General features: G+C 39.6%; 1 protein-coding gene across 2 annotated transcripts in view; it reads left to right on the top strand.

Moving 5' to 3' along the window:
• The window catches only part of TDP2 (tyrosyl-DNA phosphodiesterase 2), a 37,118-nt gene extending 16,972 nt beyond the window's left edge, over window positions 1–20,146 (top strand). Inside the window, exons 3-7 of one of the 2 annotated variants that reach the window (XM_049884902.1) lie at window positions 201–374; window positions 1,040–1,131; window positions 4,202–4,320; window positions 17,041–17,211; window positions 18,557–20,144. In XM_049884902.1, the coding sequence (XP_049740859.1) occupies window positions 201–374; window positions 1,040–1,131; window positions 4,202–4,320; window positions 17,041–17,211; window positions 18,557–18,838 (838 nt within the window). In that variant the 3' untranslated portion in view covers window positions 18,839–20,144. Of the gene's footprint in view, window positions 1–200; window positions 375–1,039; window positions 1,132–4,201; window positions 4,321–17,040; window positions 17,212–18,556 lie in introns of both variants that reach the window. The other variant, XM_049884906.1, reaches the window with a different exon arrangement.
• The last annotated feature ends 1,625 nt before the right edge of the window (window positions 20,147–21,771 follow it).

Genomic DNA, 21,771 nt, shown 5'->3' with positions numbered 1-21,771 from the left:
ACTCTGTCCTATAGGGTCGCTATGAGTCGGAATCAACTCGGCGGCAACGGATGTTTTTGGTTTTTAGAGGCAGGGACTTCTGGGGCTCTTTGTAAACTTATTTGTTGTAAAATGAGGGCTACAAATACTTACAAAGTAATTCTTAAGTTATTCAATTTTTAGGTTATTTATGAAGTTGTGTTTCATTCTGGTCTTTCCAGTGTTGACCTAACTAATGAAGAAACAACTGATTCCACTAGTTCCAAAATCAGCCCACCTGAAAATATTCAGCCAGAAGATGGCAGTGTGTTCTCTTTCATTACCTGGAATATTGACGGATTGGATCTAAACAATCTGCCAGAGAGGGCTCGAGGCGTGTGTTCCTATTTAACTTTGTAAGTATTACTCAGTTTAATAGTGGCATAATAATTATGTGTTACCTATCTACAGTGTAACAGTTCAAGATTGTGGTCTGTGGGATCAGACCTGGGTTCAAAGTTCATCCCTGAGAAGAAAGATCTGAAAGAATTGAAAGTGATTGCCTCTAGGAGCAGAATTTAGGACTGGGGCAGGTGCAGAGGGTACACTAATTTTTGTTAGAAGCCTTCTAGTCCTATTCTGCTTGTTTAACTGTGTTTATAATTATTGCTGTGAAAATAAAATTAGCAAAAGTATCTTTGCTTATGTACTGGTTCTCTGACTTTGAACAAGCCACTTAAGCTCTCTGGTGCTCATTTTCTTCATGGTGAATAATAACTGGAGGAGATCAAAAGAAATAATAAAGTGTCAGAGCACAGGACCATTGCAGGCTCTCAGTCTGGGTTTCTACTGTCAATTACTCCAGTTCTTTTAATTTAAAGTGTTGTCACACCTATTATAAGTTAAATAGGGCAGATCTTTCTCCTTTTATAGTTATTGAAGATCAGTGTAAACTTGAATGTTAGGTGCCCTAGTGGGTAGTAGTTTTGTGTTTCTCTCTTTCATGTTGTGAAATTTCCTTTATCTAGTTAGCTGAAAATGGTATACTCAATATTTATTATAAATTGATGTTTTAAATTAGGTACAGCCCAGATGTGGTATTTCTACAAGAAGTTATTCCTCCATACTGTAGCTACCTAAGGAAGAGAGCAAGTAGCTATGAAATTATTACAGGTAACAATTTTACTGTTATTTAAATGAACTTTTCCTTTGAAAAATCAATAAAAGAGATAAATAAAAGTTAGCCTATTGGAGGATAGAGGAGAAAAAGCACAACAATAATAAGTTTGGGAAATAAGCCCAGAGACAGAGGATACTGAAAGAATTATAGGAAAATATACATCTTAATAAGTATGAAAAATTGCTGAAATGGATGATTTTCCAGGAAAATATAAGTTACCAAAATTTGAGACACTGACTAGCTTTTTGGTGAAATTAAATTGTTAAAAAATTTTCAATGACAATCATATTGTGATTATGCTTTTTGAAAAAGTTTTTATCTTTATTAATTCCTTTTGATCTGTTTTGTTGCTGTTTTTTTCCCTGTAGTTTTTTGCCTTGGATAATTTAGTTTTTTGATATTCCAATCTATTTTGTTTTTACTAGGTACATTTATAGGACCACTTTGGCCACATCTCATCATTGTCATATACAGTGTTTTCTTTGACTTTCACTCCTACTTTCTTGTTTTCTGAGTCTCATCTTTTCCTCCTCCTTGGTTTACTTTTTCATTTTTTTGGAGGGCATTCTCTAATCACTTTCTAAAAAATAGTACATACAGCATTGGAAGTGTGGTTAATACCACTGACTTGTATGCTTGAAAATGGTTAAAAAGGCAAATTTTCTGTTGTGTATATATTTTACCACAATTAAAAAAAAAAAAAAGCACATGGTTGGTCACGCTTTTGAATCCTAGCATATTTTAAAATGCCTGTGCTTTATTTTCATACTTGGTTGATAGTTGGTTGGGCTTATATGTCTAGGTAGAAAGTCATTTTTCTTACAATTTTGAAGACATTGTCTCCAAAGTTTTCTTCTAGTCTTCTAGTTTCCATTATCAATTATGGAAAGTCTGAGGCTATTCTAATTATTCCCCTTCCCGCCCCCCGCCACCAGCTTTGAGAGTTGTCTTTTTAGCCCTAATGTTCTTTATGCTGTCCTCCTCTCCCCCCACCCCCATTTACTGTCCTGAATACTTGGCAGGGACTTTCAGTCTGGAGGCTTGTGACCTTCAGTTCTGGAAAATTCTTTCTGCCTGCCTGCCTGCTTGTCATTTTTCAGGCCTGCCTGCCATCTTCCGCTCCCTCTCCTTTTCTTCCTTCTCCTCTCCTTCTTTCTTTTCCCTCCTTTCCCCCTCGTCTTTTTCCCTCCCTCTCTTCCTTTCTCTTTCCTTCCTTCTTTCTTTCTCCTTCTTTTCCTCCTTCCCTTCCTTACAATTGCTTTACCTCACCCTTCCTTCTGGAATTCTTTGTCAAACGTTAGAAGAACTCCTGGATTGACCCTTTAATTTTCACACGTTTTCTCTCTTATTTTCCCGTCTCTTTGACTATCTGTTCTACTTTCTTGGTAACTGTCTTGACTTTTAGGTATTATTTTAATTGCTTGGGTCTCCTTTTTACTAAATGTTTCTTTTTAGTGGATGTAGTACAGGTAGTCCCTGACTTAGGACAGGGTTCTGTTCCAACGACTGCGTCGCAGGTTGGTTCAGATATAAGTCAAATTCTCATTTTTTTTTTTTTAGTTTTTGTTACTGCCTTTTATTTTCAGTGTCTTTATAAATCCGATCTTTGTCTTTTGGGGGTTGGCATGAGAACGATAACAGCAACAAATTACACATTGCAACATTGTGTGTAGTACATACTATTAAGGATAAAATACACAAGGAAAAAAAGAAAAATGGTGGCAACTTGAATATGTTGTAAGTCTGGGACTACCTGTTTCTTATCTCTTGAGGATATCAAATTTTGTTAGTTTTTTCTTTTAGGTTTTAATCTCTTACCCTGCATTGTTTTCATTTCCTTCTTTCTATTTACTTTAGAGGCTCTCATTTATGTTAGACCTGTTACTTAAATGTGTAGGGGTCCTTGGCTCTTGGTTCATATTTGAACTCAGGCACTAAAAAGCTGATCGCAACTCAGTATCCCTGAGCTGAGCTAGTTGGGACACTTCATTGCAAGGGATTGATTGTGGAACAGGCTGCTTATTCAGTTGTCAATACGTCAGTACATAGAGGCCTTTAATCTGGGGCCATTCAGTTTCTCTAAATTCTTTAGCTTTCTGTATGCTGGATATTGGGGCTGGGCCTTCTGTAGTTTTCCTGCCTTCTCGAAGCAGGTCAGCAGAGGGGAGCTGAGGCTTCCTCTCTTTATTAGGCACACTTTTACTTAACTCCTGTTTTCAGTTCATACCGTAGCCCATCCCCGTGCACACCTTCCATAACACACACACCCCTCAAACAGCAGCTGGTGACTCTGTCTGGAGCCTCTAAAATTCAGTGTCTCTATGTACCTCTAGTCTCCAATTGAGGGGTGATCACTTGGCTGTGTGGGGTTGGAATCGAGGCCTGGGGTGTTTAGCCCCACATCAGACCTTGAACTAGCCCTCTCTGCTCGTAGCCCAGCATGTTACCCCTACCTGTTGTGGTACCTTTGTGCTGAAGTGCTAAGTATTTCCTGGCTTCTGTGTGACAAATCTGGATCCTTCCTGTTGGTTGTCTTCTGCTACAGGTGCCCAAGTGATTTCTCTCTGTTTTTATTACCCAGTTTACCATCTGCTTTGCATCTTCTGAATAACTGTTGGATGCTTTCATTCACTGCTCCTCTATTCTTATTCTCTGTTTCTTGCAGGTTTATACCTTTAAAATTTTTTTTTTTATTCATTTTTTTTTTTTTGTGGTACTTCCAGAGTGAGTAGAAGTAAATCCATGTCAGTTTGCATCAGTTCACGTCTCACCTACTCTGTCTTTTCTGGTGTGATATTGACACTCTTAGTTATTTTTGCCAACTTACGTGAATTTATTCTTATTTTTGTATTTATTTCATTATTTCCATTGAATTTGAAGAGGGGTAGGTAAACTATGGACTCAGTTGGCCATCTTGAACTACTTTCTCTAAAGTTTTAGATCAATTTAAATATCTGTACCTATTTGTTGTAAAATCTTCAGTAGGAGAAATTGTGATAAACTGAAAATGCCCTAAGTGAATTTTCTTTCCCAGCCTAAATTCTTTTCCACAACCATTTGAAGGTAATGAAGAAGGATATTTCACAGCTATCATGTTGAAGAAATCGAGAGTGAAATTAAAAAGCCAAGAGATTATTCCTTTTCCAAGCACCAAAATGATGAGAAACCTTTTGTGTGTGCATGTAAGTAATTTTAAGAAATTGACTTGTTAAAAAAGAATTGACTTTTTTATAGTTCCATGGTGTTGTCTTTTTTGCTCCCCACTTGTAGATTCTTTTAAGTAATCTTTAAGAGCTTTGTAAATTAAGTTTTTACATAAATGTTACATATAGATAAACTTGTTGAAATAGAATACTTGATCCATTATCTGGTTTCCTAAATAATAAGACTTTGCTAACATTCCACATTTGCTTCTTAAAGGAATGTTTTTACTATTTGCTCTGTACATAGTACTGTGTTGAACTCTGTGAGGCCTACAAAAATGATTCAAACATATTCAAATATGTTCTCATAAAGTTTACAGGTTAGTAAGAGGAAAAATTGTATATATAGTAACTGAAATAAGAGACATAAATACCCCAGGAGAGGTATAAGTGATGTGCCCTGGACGTTTAGAGAGAGGAGGATTAGCCAGAATTTTTAGTGAACGTTTCCTGAAGGAAATGGTATTTGAGTTGGGATCTGAAAAATAGTTAAGATCTAGACATTAGGATATGGAGAGGCAGAATGCTGTAGGTGGAGGAAAGGCAGGGTATTTATGTGTGTGAATGAGCATTCTATTCAAAGAAGATGCTTTGTAATATTTCGATGTTTGGATTCTGCTAAGGCTTGCTTTCTGACCTAGTACATGGTCTATTCTAGAGAATGTTCCATGTGCATTGGAAAAGAATGTATACTTGGCTGCTGTTGGGTGGAGTGTTCTGTATATGTCTGTGAGGTCAAGTTGGTTGATTGTGGCATTTAGATCCTCTGTGTCTTTATTGAGCTTTCTGGATGTCCTGTCCTTCACCGAAAGTGGTGTGTTGAAGTCTCCTACTGTAACTGTGGCTCTGTCTATCTCACTTTTCAGTGCTGTTAAAGTTTGTTTTATGCATCTTGCAATCCTGTTATTGGGTGCATCAATATTTAATATGGTTATGTCCTCCTGGTATATTGTCCCTTTAATCATTACATAGTATCTTTCCTTATCCTTTGTGGTGGATTTAACTTTAAAGTCTATTTTCTCAGAACTCAATATTACCACTCCTGCTCTTTTTTTTTTTAATTTATTTTTTTAATAATTTTTATTGAGCTTTAAGTGAATGCTTACAAATCAAGTCAGACTGTCACATATAAGTTTATATACACCTTACTCCGTACTCCCACTTGCTCTCCCCCTAATGAGTCAACCCTTCCAGTCTCTCCTTTCGTGACAATTTTGCCAGCTTCCAACTCTCTCTATCCTCCCATCCCCACTCCAGACAGGAGATGCCAGCACAGTCTCAAGGGTCCACCTGATATAATTAGCTCACTCTTCATCAGCATCTCTCTCCTACCCACTGTCCAGTCCCTTTCATGTCTGATGAGTTGTCTTCGGGAGAGGTTCCTGTCCTGGGCCAACAGAAGGTTTGGGGACCATGACCGCCGGGATTCCTCTAGTCTCAGTCAGACCATTAAGTCTGGTCTTTTTATGAGAATTTGGGGTCTGCATCCGACTGATCTCCTGCTCCCTCAGGGGTACTCTGTTGTGCTCCCTGTCAGGGCAGTCATCGATTGTGGCCGGGCACCAACTAGTTCTTCTGGTCTCAGGATGATGTAGGTCTCTGGTTCATGTGGCCCTTTCTGTCCCTTGGGCTCTTAGTTCTTGTGTGACCTTGGTGTTCTTCATTCTCCTTTGCTCCAGGTGGGTTGAGACCAATTGATGCATCTTAGATGGCCGCTTGTTAGCATTTAAGACCCCAGATGCCACATTTCAAAGTGGGATGCAGAAAGTTTTCACAATAGAATTATTTTGCCAATTGACTTAGAAGTCCCCTTAAACCATGGTCCCCAAACCCCCGCCATTGCTCCGCTGACCTTTGAAGCATTCAGTTTATCCCGGAAACTTCTTTGCTTTTGGTCCAGTCCAGTTGAGCTGACCTTCCATGTATTGAGTATTGTCCTTCCCTTCACCTAAAGCAGTTCTTATCTACTAACTAATCAGTAAAAAACCCTCTCCCACCCTCCCTTCCTCCCCGCCTCGTAACCACAAAAGTATGTATTCTTCTCAGTTTATACTATTTCTCAAGATCTTATAATAGTGGTCTTATACAATATTTGTCCTTTTGCTTCTGACTCATTTCGCTCAGCATAATGCCTTCCAGGTTCCTCCATGTTATGAAATGTTTCACATATTCGTCACTGTTCTTTATCGATGCGTAGTATTCCATTGTGTGAATATACCACAATTTATTTAACCATTCATCCGTTGATGGACACCTTGGTTGCTTCCAGCTTTTTGCTATTGTAAACAGAGCTGCAGTAAACATGGGTGTGCATATATCTGTTTGTGTGAAGGCTCTTACTTCTCTAGGGTATATTCCAAGGAGTGGGATTTCTGGGTTGTATGGTAGTTCTATTTCTAACTGTTGAAGATAACGCCAGATAGATTTCCAAAGTGGTTGTACCATTTTACATTCCCACCAGCAGTGCATAAGAGTTCCAATCTCTCCACAGCCTCTCCAACATTTATTAGTTTGTGTTTTTTGGATTAATGCCAGCCTTGTTGGAGTGAGATGGAATCTCATCGTAGTTTTAATTTGCATTTCTCTAATGGCTAATGATCGAGAGCATTTTCTCAGGTTATCTATTAGCTGCCTGAATATCTTCTTTAGTGAAGTGTGTGTTCATATCCTTTGCCCACTTCTTGATTGGGTTGTTTGTCTTTTTGTGGTTGAGTTTTAACAGAATCATATAGATTTTAGAGATCAGGCGCTGGTTGGAGATGTCATAGCTGAAAATTCTTTCCCAGTCTGTAGGTGGTCTTTTTACTCTTTTGGTGAAGTCTTTAGGTGAGCATAGGTTTTTGATTTTTAGGAGCTCCCAGTTATCTGGTTTCTCTTCGTCATTTTTGGTAATGTTTTGTATTTCGTTTATGTCTTATATTAGGGCTCCTATCGTTGTCCCTATTTTTTCTTCCATGAGCTTTATCGTTTTAGTCTCTATGTTTAGGTCTTTGATCCACTTGGAGTTAGTTTTTGTGCATGGTGTGAGGTATGGGTCCTGTTTCATTTTCTTGCAAGTGGATATCCAGTTACGCCAGCACCATTTGTTAAAAAGACTATCTTTTCCCCAATTAACTGACACTGGGCCTTTGTCAAATATCAGTTGCTCATATGTGGATGGATTTATATCTGAGTTCTCAATTCTGTTCCATTGGTCTATGTGCCTGTTGTTGTACCAGTACCAGGCTGTTTTGACTACTGTGGCTGTATAATAAATTTTTTTTTTTTATAGGTTCTAAAATCAGGTAGAGTGAGGCCTCCCACTTTCTTCTTCTTTTTCAGTAATGCTTTACTTATCCGAGGCTTCTTTCCCTTCCATATGAAGTTGGTGATTTGTTTCTCCATCACATTAAAAAATATCATTGGAATTTGGATCGGAAGTGGATTGTATGTATAGATGGCTTTTGGTAGGATAGACATTTTTACTATGTTAAGTCTTCCTATCTATGAGCAAGGTATGTTTTTCCACTTAAGTATGTCCTTTTTAGTTTCTTGGACTAGTACTTTGTAGTTTTCTTTATATAGGTCTTTTACATCTTTCGTAAGAATTATTCCTAAGTATTTTATCTTCTTGGGGGCTACTGTGAATGGTATTGATTTGGTGATTTCCTCTTCGATGTTCTTTTTGTTGATGTAGAGGAATCCAAGTGATTTTTGTATGTTTATCTTATAACCTGAGACTCTGCCAAACTCTTCTCTTAGTTTCAGTAGTTTTCTGGAGGATTCCTTAGGGTTTTCTGTGTATAAGATCATGTCATCTGCAAATAGAGATAATTTTACTACCTCCTTGCCAATCCGGATGCCCTTTATTTCTTTGTCTAGCCTCATTGCTCTGGCTAGGACCTCTAGCACAATGTTGAATAAGAGCGGTGATAAAGGGCATCCTTGTCTGGTTCCCGTTCTCAAGGGAAATGCTTTCAGGCTCTCTCCATTTAGGGTGATGTTGGCTTTGGCTTTGTATAGATGCCCTTTATTATGTTGAGGAATTTTCCTCCAATTTCTATTTTGGTGAGAGTGTTTATCATAAATGGGTGTTGGATTTTGTCAAATGCCTTTTCTGCATCAATTGATAAGATCATGTGGTTTTTGTCTTTTGTTTTATTTATATGGTGGATTACATTAATGGTTTTTCTAATATTAAACCAGCCTTGCATACCTGGTATAAATCCCAGTTGGTCGTGGTGAATTATTTTTTTGATATGTTGTTGAATTCTATTGGCTAGAATTTTGTTGAGGATTTTTGCATCTATGTTCATGAGGGATATAGGTCTGTAATTTCCTTTTTTTGTGGTGTCTTTACCTGGTTTTGGTATCAGGGAGATGGTGGCTTCATAGAATGAGTTGGGTAGTATCCCGTCATTTTCTATGTTTTGAAATACCTTTAGTAGTAGTGGTGTTATCTCTTCTCTGAAAGTTTGGTAGAACTCTGCAGTATAGCCGTCCGGGCCAGGGCTTTTTTTTGTTGGGAGTTTTTTGATTACCGTTTCAATCTCTTTTTTTGTTATGGGTCTATTTAGTTGTTCTACTTCTGATTGTGTTAGTTTAGGTAGGTAGTGTTTTTCTAGGAATTCATCCATTTCTTCCAGGTTTGCAAATTTGTTAGAGTACAATTTTTTGTGATTATCTGATGTGATTCTTTTAATTTCAGTTGGGTCTGTTGTGATGTGGCCCATCTCGTTTCTTATTCAGGTTATTTGTTTCCTTTCCTGTATTTCTTTAGTCAGTCTGGCCAATGGTTTATCGATTTTGTGAATTTTTTCAAAGAACCAGCTTTTGGCTTTGTTAATTCTTTCAATTGTTCTTCTGTTCTCTAATTCATTTAGTTCAGCTCTAATTTTTATTATTTGTTTTCTTCTGGTGCCTGATGGATTCTTTTGTTGCTCACTTTCTATTTGTTCAAGTTGTAGGGACAGTTCTCTGATTTTGGCTCTTTCTTCTTTTTGTATGTGTGCATTTATCGATATAAATTGGCCTCTGAGCACTGCTTTTGCTGTGTCCCAGAGGTTTTGATAGGAAGTGTTTTCATTCTCGTTGCATTCTATGAATTTCTTTATTCCCTCCTTAATGTCTTCTATAACCCAGTCTTTTTTCAGCAGGGTATTGTTCAGTTTCCAAGTATTTGATTTCTTTTCCCTAATTTTTCTGTAATTGATTTCCACTTTTATTGCCTTGTGGTCTGAGAAGATGCTTTGTAATATTTCTATGTTTTGGATTCTGCAAAGGTTTGTTTTCTGACCTAATATGTGGTCTATTCTAGAGAATGTTCCATGTGTGCTAGAAAAAAAAGTATACTTTGCAGCAGTTGGGTGAAGAGTTCTGTATAAGTCAGTGAGGTCAAGTTGGTTGATTGTAGCAATTAGGTCTTCCGTGTCTCTATTGAGTTTCTTACTGGATGTCCTGTCCTTCTCCGAAAGTGGTGTGTTGAAGTCTCCTACTATAATTGTGGAGGTGTCTATCTCACTTTTCCGTTCTGTTAAAATTTGTTTTATGTATCTTGCAGCCCTGTCATTGGGTGCATAAATATTTAATATGGTTATATCTTCCTGGTCAATTGTCCCTTTTATCATTATGTAGTGCCCTTCTTTATCCTTTGTGATGGATTTAACTTTAAAGTCTATTTTGTCAGAAATTAATATTGCAATTCTTTTTTTCCTTATTGTTTGCTTGATATATTTTTTTCCATCCTTTGAGTTTTAGTTTGTTTGTGTTTCTGAGTCTAAGGCGTGTCTCTTGTAGGCAGCATATAGACGGGTCGTGTTTCTTTATCCAGTCTGAGACTCTCTGTCTCTTTATTGGTACGTTCAGTCCATTTACATTCAGCGTAATTATAGATGAGTATGTGTTTAGTGCAGTCATTTTGATGCCTTTTTATGTGTGTTGTTGACAATTTCATTTTCCCACTTTTTTGTGCTGAGACTTTTTTTTTGTAACTTGGGTGTTCCTCATTTTCATAGTATTCGACTTTATGTTTGTTGAGTTGTTACGTTTTTCTTGGTTTTTATTTTGAGTTACAGAGTTGTTATACCTCTTTGTGGTTACCTTAAATATTTACCCCTATTTTTCTGAGTAAAAACCTAACTTGTATTGTCCTATATCGCCTTGTATCCCTCTCCATATGGCAGTTCTATGCCACCTATATTTAGTCCCTCTTTTTGATTATTGTGATCTTTTACATATTGACTTCAATGATTCCCTGTTTTGAGCCTTTTTTTCTTTTTAAAATTAATCTTGATTTGCTTTTGTGATTTCTCTATTTGAGTTGGTATCAGGATGTTCTGTTCTGTGACCTTGTATTGTGCTGGTATCTGATGTTATTCGTTTTCTGACCAAACAATTTCATTTAGTATTTCTTGTAGCTTTGGTTTGGTTTTTGCAAATTCTCTAACCTTGTGTTTATCTGTAAATGTTTTAATTTCGCCTTCATATTTTAGAGAGAGTTGTGCTGGATATTTGATCCTTGGCTGGCAGTTTTTCTCCTTCAGTGCTCTATATATGTCATCCCATTGCCTGCTTGACTGCATGGTTTCTGCTGAGTAGTCCGAACTTATTCTTATTGATTCTCCTTTGTAGGAGACCTTTCTTTTATCCCTGGTTGCTTTAAAAATTTTCTCTTTATCTTTGGTTTTGGCAAGTTTGATGATAATATGTCTTGGTGATTTTCTTTTTGGATCAATCTTAAATGGGGTTCGATGAGCATCTAGGATAGATATCCTTTTGTCTTTCATGATGTCAGGGAAGTGTTCTGCCAACAGATCTTCAGCTATTCTCTCTGTGTTTTCTGTTGTCCCTCCCTGTTCTGGGACTCCAATCACATACAAGTTATTCTTCTTGATAGAGTCCCACTTGATTCTTAGGGTTTCTTCATGTTTTTAAATTCTTTTATCTGATTTTTTTTTCGGCTATATTGTTGTTAATTCCCTGGTCCTCCAGATGTCCCAGTCTGCATTCTAATTGCTCGAGTCTGCTGCCCTGACTTCCTATTGCGTTGTCTAATTTTGTAATTTTATTGTTAATCTTTTGGATTTCTGAATGCTGTCTCTCTATGGATTCTTGCAACTTATTAATTTTTCCACTATGTTCTTGAATAATCTTTTTGAGTTCTTCAACTGCTTTATCACTCTGTTCCTTGGCTTTTTGTGTAGATTGCCTCATTTTATTTCTGAGGTCATCCCTGATGTCTTGAAGCATTCTGTAAATTAGGGTTTTATATTCTGTATCTGGCAATTCCAGGATTGTATCTTCATTTGGGAAAGATTTTGATTCTTTTGTTTGGGGAGTTGTAGAAGCTGTCATGGTCTGCTTCTTTATGTGGTTTGATATTGACTGCTGTCTCCGAGCCATCACTAAGATATAGTAGTGATTTATTCTATATTTGCTCACTGAGTCTTATCTTGTTTTGTTTTCTTTCAGTCTACGTAGATGGGCTACTAGATTGCGCTGTCTTGAGTGTTGTAGCCCTTGACTCAGTTATGTCCTATAACCAGCTGGTTTGGGCTGTTACCAGATATATAAGCCTAAGAGTCCATTCACTATTCTTGAGTAGAATCTGATTTTGGGTCATCAAGTGTGTGATGTAGAGTGTTACCTATCCACCTCGAGAAGTAGTGGTGATAGTTGTGTGCACCAGATTCTAGTAGCAGCTGGGGTTCACACTCCAGGGGGGCCAGGATGCTGACAGGCTTCCCCCAAGTGTCAGTAAGGTAGGTGTGTCTCTATTCCTAAAGCACCTTGGTGGGTGGGCTCTGCAGCTGTACCTTAGGCCCCCAATGCAAGTACCTCTACAGATTGGTAGTTTTTACCCTCCTTAGACCCCTAAGGCAGGAGGCTTTGTGGTCTGGGGAGCTTCAGCCCTCAGTTCCCTGTTGTGGGTCAGTGAGGGCTGTGTTGAATATGCAGAGATACCAGACCTGGGAAACTTGTATTTCCAGTAAATCTGCTAAAACAATTACAGTCAGATCCCTATCAGAAATGCCTTTGCATTATAGTAGCCACCTTGTTTCCTGTAGGGATGAAAGCCCGAGACTGTGGATCACATATGCTTGGCTGGAGCTGGTTCTGTGTGTTTAGTCCAATTAGGGAAGGATTTTTGGTCCCTGGGTTTTTTGTAGTTGCTTCTTTTTCTTGCAGGCCAGGAGAATGGGTTAGGAAAAGACAAAAACAAAGCAAAAGAAAGAAAAACCACAGAGCAGTTTACTTTCTGGCTCAGGAAATTCCAATGTTAATGAAGCCGCCTGGTAAGGGGAGGGGAGGGTTCAGATAAATAGAAGAGAGTAGCACCCCGGAATATAGACAAAGTTACTTATCTTGGTTGGGATGACTGTTTTATCTGAGATTCCCGAGGGGCGCATTGTCGACTGTGTGCGCTGGCTGGGAAGAGATTGCCCCCGAGGGTCAGGCCCATGTCCCGTGCTTGCGCTGTCTCAGAAGCCGTGGTTAGTTTCTCCGCTCCCAGTCCAAAGCCCAGCGCCAAGTTTCCCCGGCAGGGATGCCGCACTCCCGGCTCCAAAACCAGTCGCTGCCTCCCGGTGACTTCTCCTCCTTTCAGCCGCATCTCTGTGCTGCCTGCATGTACTGGCTGGGCTTCCCCTGAGGTCAGTGCAGGGGATTAGGGCTGCGCCCCGTGATTGTGCCGTCTCAGGATGCCGTGCTCAGCTCCCCTGCGTCCAGTCCAAAGCCCGGCGCCAAGGTTTCCTGACTGGGACGCTGGCTCCAGGCTCCGAAAACAGTCGCTGCTTCCCCGTGGTTGTTTGTTCTCAGTCTCTGTCACTCAGGTCAACTCTTTAAATCTGTGTTTGTTGGTCAGGGTTTGTAGATTGTCATGTATGTGATCGATTCACTTATTTTTCCGAGTCTTTGTTGCAAGAGGGATCCGAGGTAGTGTCTACCTAGTTAGCCATCTTGGCCCCGCCTCCTCCTGGTCTTTTTTGATTGTTGTTTGCTTGATGTATTTTTTTCCATCCTTTGAGTTTTAGTTTGTGTCTCTAAGTCGAAGGTGTGTCTCTTGTGGGCAGCATATAGACGGATCGTGTTTATTAATCCATTCTGCCACTCTCTGTCTCTTTATTGGTGCATTTAGTCCATTTTCATTCAGCATTACTATGGATAGGTATGAGTTTAGTGCTATCATTTTGATGTCTTCTTTTGTGTGTTGTTGACAGTTCCTTTTTCCCACTTAATTTTTTGTGCTGAGTAGTTTATATATTGTGTTTTTTTCTTATTCATTGTAGTTGATTTTGTTTCTGCTATTTTTTCTTGTAATTTATTTTGATGAGTAGGGTTGTTAGTATCTATTTTACTTACCTTAATATTTACCCCTATTTTTCTAAGTTTAAACCTTACTTTTGTTTCTTTATATTGCCTTGTCTTCCTCTCCATATGAAAGATCTATGACTACATTTCTTAGTCCTTCTCTATTGTTTTAATGTTGTCTTCTTTTACATAATGACAACACTGTTTCCCTGTTTTGAGTGTTTTTTTATCTTGATTTATTTTTGTGATTTCCCTGTCTGGGTTGACATCTGATTGCTCTGTCCAGTGTTCTAGTCTTGGGTTGCTATCTGATATTATTGATTTTCTAACCAGAGAACTCCCTTTAGTATTTCTTGTAGTTTTGGTTTGGTTTTTATGAATTCCCTAAACTGTTTATCTGGAAGTGTCCCAGTTTCACCTTCATATTTGAGACACAGTTTTGCTGGATATATGATTCTTGGCTGGCAATTTTTTTCCTTCAGTGTTTTATATAGGTCATCCCACTGCCTTCTTGCCTGCATGGTTTCTGCCGAGTAGTCTGAGTTTATTCTTGTTGACTGTCCTTTGTAAGTGACTTTTCATTTGTCCTTAGCTGCTCTTAAAATTCTCTCTTTATTTTTGGTTTTGGCAAGTTTGATTATGTCTTGGTGACTTTCTTTTAAGATCTGCCTCATGTGGAGTTTGATGAGCATCTTGGATAGATGTCTTCTCATCTTTCATGGTATCAGGGAAGTTTTCTGCCAACAAATCTTCAAGGATTTTCTCTGTATTTTCTGTTATCCTTCCCTGTTCTGGTACTCCAGTCACTCGTAGGTTATTTCTCTTGATAGAGTCCCACATGATTCTTAGGGTTTCTTCATTTTTTAAATTCTTTTATCTGATTTTTCTTCAAATATATTGGTGCCAAGTGCTTTATCCTCAGCCTCCCCAGTTCTGTCTTCCACTTGCTCAATTTTGCTCCTCTGACTTTCTGTTGACTTGTCTAATTCTGTAATTTTATTGTTAATCTTCTGAATTTCTGATTGCTGTCTCTCTATGGATTCTTGCAGCTTATTAAATTTTTCATTATGTTCTTCAGTAACCTTTTTAATTTCTTCAGCTGCTTTGTATGTTCCTTGGCTTGTTCAGTATATTGCCTGATCTCCTTAAGAGTTCTGTATATTAATCTTTTGTATTCTGCATCTGGTAATTCCAGGGAGGCACCTTTATCCAGAAGATCCCTTGAGTCTTTGTTTTGAGAGCTTGTTGAATTGACCATGGTCTGCTTCTTTATGTGATTTGATACTGACTGTTGTCTCCATGCCATCTATAAGTTATTGTATTGGTTTATTTTATGTTTGCTTACCATATCCTAGCTTCTTTGTTTTGTTTTTGTTTTGATATGTCCAAATAGGTTGCTTCAGTGAGCTAGCTTGATTATTTTCACCTTTGAAGAGCTAATGTCCTGTCATCAGATGGCTAGAGCTGTTATCAGGTATATGAGCCTAGGAGTCCATTCACTTTTCTTGTAGTTGGTCATCAAGTGTGTGGTACAGGCTCTGCCCTACAGTCTTAGAGGGGCAGGGGTGATTGGTGTAGGCACCGGTATCTGGTTGCAGCAGGGGTCACACTCTGCACAAGGCAGGGGGCTGACAACTGTCCCCCGAGTGTTTGTGAGGAAAGCATATCCCTGTTCCCTAGAGCATACAGGTGGATGGGTTCTGCAGACAGATCATGGGCACCCCGTGCTTTTGGTTTTAAGGACTGGGGGGTACCATTTATCCTTGGACCCCTGTCGTGGGTGGCTGGGTGACCTGAATGGAGCCACCAGTTCCTAGGCCCCTGATGTGGGTAGATGAGGACCCTGTTTAATAGGCAAAGTGGTGTCAAACATCAAATACTACCTCTCCAACACACAGCTGAAACAGTTGCAGTCTGCCAACAAGGGCCTGTTCTCCTGAAATAGGCCCACACAGGTCCATGCAGGGGGAAAGGTATTAAAAGTCTACGGACCGTTTATGCCTGAACAGGATCTGCTTCTGTCCTGAGCTCCCCACGTTAGTGGAGCTGGCAAATTATCTTTTCTCCAGCTGTGAATTTATTCCTTCTCCAAGGCCAGGAGAATGGCTCGGGGTACGCAACAGGAACTATCGCAGGCTTGGGGGCTGGGGGTGTGGTAAAATATACGCAAGTACTTAGCTTTTCCTAAGAGCACCGTTCTTCTCTGGTTCCGGAGGTGTGAGTAGGCTGTGCGACTGGTTGTTTCTTCCTGAGGAAACTGCGGCGGAACGCTACTACCAGCCTGCCGCAGTTGCTTCTGGGAATGGCACCTGAGGGATCCTGGTGATTCAGGTCTGGCAGCCCCTCTCCACTTCTGAACCGTCTCTCCCTCCCCAGCCACTCAGTCCATTTTCTGACTTTGACTTTGATGTTCAGGGCTTCTAGCTTGTCATAAATGTAATCGCTTCACTTGTTTTTTGGGTCTTTGTTGTAAGAGGGTTCACCGGAAGCGTCTGACTCCTCTACCATCTTGGCCCCACCCTAAGCATTCTATTCAGTTGGGTGTAGAAAACATGAAGGAGGGGTATGGTGTGACAGAAGGTTGGGAATGTTGGCTCAGTCCAAACTGATAGAAGGGCATGAATGTCCAACATGAAAGAATTTGAACTTGGTACTGCAGACAATTTGTATAAATAAGGACAGGCTTATTATTATTATTAAATGACATTTTTGGTGGCTTAATGGCAAATGGTAAATGATACTCATTCATTCAACTGACATTTTTTTGAATACCTATGTAACAGGCTCTTGATAATATAGTAATACATAAAAACCAATTGCCAGTGAGTTCATTCTCATGGTGACCCCGTATGTGTCAGGTTGGAACTATGCTCCACAGGGTTTTCAATGGCTGATTTTTTGGAAGTAGATTGTCATGCTTTTCCTCTGAAGTACCTCTGGGTGCACCCCAACCTTTTGGTTAGCAGCTGAGCACATTGTTTTAACTGTTTACACCACCCACAGACTCCATAGTAATAAATAGGAACCTTCTTTATTTAGAAATGACTCATCTTGTAGGGGAGAAATAATTGTGCTGTAGTTCAGTCTAGGAGACTTTAAAGACAGTCTGTCCATCATGCTGTAGGACTATAAGGGAGGGAGCCAAGTAGTATGAGGGGGGCATTTGGGAAGGCCTCACAGTCGAGGTAACATTTGAGGTAGGTAGGTACTTGCTAAGGAGTCTTCTTTGGGGGTGGGATCAGTGCCTTATACTTATTTTGACCCAGTGGGATGAACACAGTTCTGATTCTGTAGTTTCAATTTAGTAAATAATATACTGATCAGTTGAACAGTATGCTGATTCTGTTATCAAAGTTAACAGTAGTGGTCAGTGAGTGGTTTTAACAACTCTAAGTATCTATCCCGCCGTAGGTGAGTGTGTCGGGCAATGAAATTTACCTTATGACTTCGCATTTGGAGAGCACCAGAGGGCATGCTAAGGAACGAATCAATCAGTTACAAGCAGTTCTGAAGAAAATGCAAGAGGCTCCCGCGTCAGATACAGTTATATTTGCAGGAGATACAAATTTAAGGGATCAAGAAGTGAGTGACAGACTTTAATGAAGATTATTGCTGTGGAAACTAATTTCGGTTCTTTTGACTGAAGCCATTAAAACTAGGACCTTCGTTTATTCAAAAATGGATAAGTGACCTTGCAAATGCAATTCAGCAAATAGTTACTTAATCTGTGCTATATACAGGCCTGGTACTGGGGGAGCAGGTGCCAGAGGGGCTCCTGTATTATTGGGGGAAAATGTAAATATCACATATGAAACAGACAACACAAAGCATTATATGCAGGGCTAGCAAGAGAGGTATTGAGAAAATAATGACTAGAAGAGCTCAGTTTATTTGCAGTATTCCTAGTTGCAAGATTAACAGAAAGGCGTGGCCATTACAGTTGATTCTCTCTTCCTTCTGAGGTTGTTTTTTTTCCTTGGCCTTTACCAACCTTTTTTTAATCACCTTTTCCTGTCACTCCTGTGCCCAGGTCTGAAACAAAGTCCCTTTCCTCTTAGTTCAGTTGAGACGTGTTGGGATTTTTCAGAAGAACCTTCACAAATTTAGAACATATTAATGGTAAGGCCTGCCTTGCCTTGTTTCCCCTCTGTCTGAGCTCACATCAGCTAGTGAATTGAAATGCAAGTTTTGTTCATTTTCCCTTGGCCACGAGCTCCAGGCGTAGAGGGAGAAGGGAGATGTAAAAGAAAGGCATGTCAGGACTTCCTGCTGAAGTGAAGGCCGTGAACCAGATAAAGGAGGTGGTGAGCTGGTAACTTCATCTTTGTACACAAATTATTATTTTTTTTTTTAAAAAAGATCATGCTTTCTGTCAGACTGTTTGCAAATCACTGACTTTAGCAGCCATGTTTTTGGTATGTGTTTGTCTGACTTACCTACTTTTAAAAAAATCCTTGAGTATGAATGAGAGAGGGAAGAATTTTACATTGTTAGTAAATTTTAAAAAAGAAATAAAAAAAACAGCAACTGAATGGAATTGACATTAGACCATATAAATAGTACACTCTTAAATTTATAGAGTAGCAATTGTGCCTTCTTTTTACTTGAGTTCATTTTTTAAAAAACTCAGCAGTAACTTCTGAGTTTTATCGGACATCCAAAGTTAGGAACCTATTTATGGCAAAAGAGAAGGGGCAAATTCCAAACCGCTCTGACTACCTTGATATTTTTATATTATCTACTTATTACCATACAGCAAAATAATCTTTATAATGCATCCAGTTATTTGCATTTGTTCATTAAGAAATTATTTTTGACATCGTAATTAGAAATATTGCACTTAGACGCCATAATAGCAAAGACACCTTTCAAATTAGAGGAAAAAAGACTCTGAATCTTACAGAGTGTTCTTTGTTTCTCTTTTCAGGTTACCAAATGTGGTGGTTTACCCAACAACATTTTGGATGTCTGGGAGTTTTTGGGCAAACCTGAGCATTGCCGGTATACATGGGATACCCAAATGAACTCTAATCTGGGAATACCCAGTACTTGTAAGCTTCGTTTCGATCGAATATTTTTCAGAGCAGCAGCAGAAGAGGGCCACATTATTCCCCGAAGTTTGGACCTACTTGGGCTGGAAAAACTGGACTGTGGCAGATTTCCCAGTGATCATTGGGGTCTGCTGTGCAATTTAGATATAATATTGTGAAATGCTTTTCAAATACGAGTTTTAAATGTACTGTGTAGTTTTGTTATGGATCTTTGCAAATGTAATTTGTACCTGTCTGGAAAGGTAGGTTTAATATGGAGGAGTTAGTTTACTGGATCATTGTAACAGAAGAAAAAATGACTCCGAATTTGTTTATTGTGTCTTCAGATTTTGGAACTTATATATTATTGTCTATTTAAACTAAGGCATGCCTGTTTTCAGAATAAGAGGCCTCTTAATGAAAGGACACAAAGCTTATGGGAGCTTTTAGCGGTGCTCATTGCTGTCAGCTGGGTTCCAAGCGGGGGCCAACATTGTCTCCAGGCGAGACTTCACACTTGATTTGTTTTTTCAATCAGGAACCAAAATAGTTAATATTGTAAATAAGTCTTCAGGGGAAAAAAAAAAAAAAAAAAAAATCAGTGTCACGAGGAATTACTGAGTCCTTGGGACTAGGTCTTTTAATTACATTTGGCAAATTCAGACAGTCTTAAATGAAAAAGCCACGGTCATCTCTTGACGACAGTCCTACATCAGACTTTATTTTTGTCAGCTCACAGTGCATAATTGGTAAGCTGTAAATGAAACCTTATGCTTTAAAATTCCTTGTCCTTTTTTATTCATGTTTATAGTTATGTCACCAACAGAAGCAAAGTTAGGCTTGATAATGATTAAAGTCAGTTTTATAGGGGCATTGTACTGGTGTTCTAAGAGAAAAATAAATGTGTAAAGAGACATAGCCTTAGTTTTGCCACTCATAAAATTGAATTATTTTGCAGGAGGTGAATAGTAGGTACTTTAAATGTGCTTTAAAGAAACATTTATTTCCACCAGAGAAATTTGCTTTTAAAAAACGATTTCACTTGTTTGGCCTGTTTTAGTAGGCCTTTGTGACTCTGATGGGATTAAAGTTTTTACCTGCTTTGTGTTTTCTAACTCCACTGCTGCTGTGTGGAAAATAGCTTTCCATGTTGCATCTCACCCTGTCAAGAATTACCAAGAGTATATGAGCTTCCTCAGTATAGAAAAAAAAGAAAGCCGGTGGGAATAGTTAGAATGAGAAGTGCCAAATTAACAACTAAAACACGTAAAAGAAACAAGCTAAATTTATACATGATGTTCCCTTTGTAGTGACAATTTGAAGGAATTTTATCTATTAATCGTTGTTTTAATCATTAAAAATAGTGAGAATTACCGCTAATATTTTGGTAACATGCATTATGAAGGTAATAAATAAAATATGCAGTGGTATATTATATCAAATAAAAAATTATCAGATTGTTTAACGAACCATGACAGGAATGTTTTTTCCTTTGTATGACTCATAGCATCCAAGTGAGATACCTCCCCATTTACTGCTTGTAGTGACAAAATGAAAGAAACAGTAAGTGAATAGGAACAATTAAACTACTTTTAGTCTGCTTTCCTGGGCAGTAGTTTTCAAACATTGAAATAATTAAGAACCTACTAATTTGCAGTGTCTTGAGTTTTTCACTTTGAATCTTAAGTTTTTCTAGTATAGTAGCTTTGCTTACTTACCTAAACTCCTTGGTGAAATTCCCACTTAGAACCGAATCCTGTACTTCAATAGGCAATAGTTTATGCTGAGCACTCTCTTTGCCACTGATGTGGTATCTGAATTTAAGCAAGTAGTTTAGCCTTGTAGACTACACTACAGTTTCCGCCACCTTCAAAAAGATAGTTCCTATTATTGCCTCCATTTATAACTGAGGAAACTGAGGTTTAGCAGGATTATGTCACTTGCCTAAGGGCCATCCACTGGTCTTGAATAGCCTAGTAGGGATTTGTCTGTTAGGTCTGTGTGACTCAGGCTTAAGCATTGCACTATATACTTTATAGTCATGGGAATGCACAAGGAATGCCCTGGCTTCCTTTCCTGCCTATGTCACTGCTTTAGCATCTTTATTACAAGAATACAGTAAACTTCCAAGGAAGCATCTTCTGCAAGAGTTTTCTGTGGTTTATGGTTCAGATCACCACCTTCCCCAAGCTGCAGATGTGATCAAAATACACTAGGCACCTAGTTAACCTCTAAAGCATAGAGTTGATCAGCCCCCTCCCAGCACAAGTTTCCATGGGCATTCAGAAACCAGCATGTGCTCAAAATGGAAAGATAAGTGCATAGTAATACTCAAAGAGGCGCCCTGGTGGCGCAAAGGTTAAGCGCTGGGCTGCTAACTGAAAGGGCAGTGGTTGGAACCAACACAACCGCGGGAGACACGTGGCGATCTGCTCCCTTAAAGATTTCAGCCTAGGAAACGCTATGGAGCAGTTCTACTCTGTCCTATGGGGGCGCTATGAGTCGGAACCTACTCAACTGTGCACAACAAGAATCAAAGAGGCTCTCGCTAGAGGAATGGGACTTGTGTAGCCGAGGTGACCTCGCCTCAGGGAACACATTCACAAAGGGTCTTTGCACCAGATAGTGCGCCCAGGAATACCTTGGTCAGGCATTTGGAAGGAGCGCTCATCCCCAAGACTGCCTGGCACCACGGTGGTGGGGAGGAAGCTGGTGCAGGAGAAGAGGTGGGAACGTAAAGGCCGCCCAGCTTCTCAAAAGCCTTTTCCTCCTTCGTGGTCACCTGCGAGGTGGGTGTCTTTTGTCCAAGTGCCCATCTTTAGCGCACTCTCTGGGAGCTGGGCGGGGACAGCTGCCCGCGCGCAGCAGGCCCTGGGGGCTTGTGTGCGCGTGCGTGCGCGTCGCCGTGGTAACCGGCGGCGGAAAGGCGCTGAATCACGGGCGCGCGCTTTCCTGGCGCCTGCAGAAGCTTGCGTGGGGCGCGGATGGGGGCTCTCTCCCGGTTGCATCTTCGCTGGACTGGCGCTGCCCCTGGAGGGCCTGACTGGCCCGGCGCAGAACCGGGCGCCGGCAAGGTGGCCGCGGTCGCTGTCACTGCTAGAGGTAAGAGTGC

Source organism: Elephas maximus, chromosome 1 (assembly GCF_024166365.1).
Source record: "Elephas maximus indicus isolate mEleMax1 chromosome 1, mEleMax1 primary haplotype, whole genome shotgun sequence".
Lineage (NCBI taxonomy): Eukaryota > Metazoa > Chordata > Mammalia > Proboscidea > Elephantidae > Elephas > Elephas maximus.
This window is presented reverse-complemented; position numbering and strand designations above follow the sequence as displayed.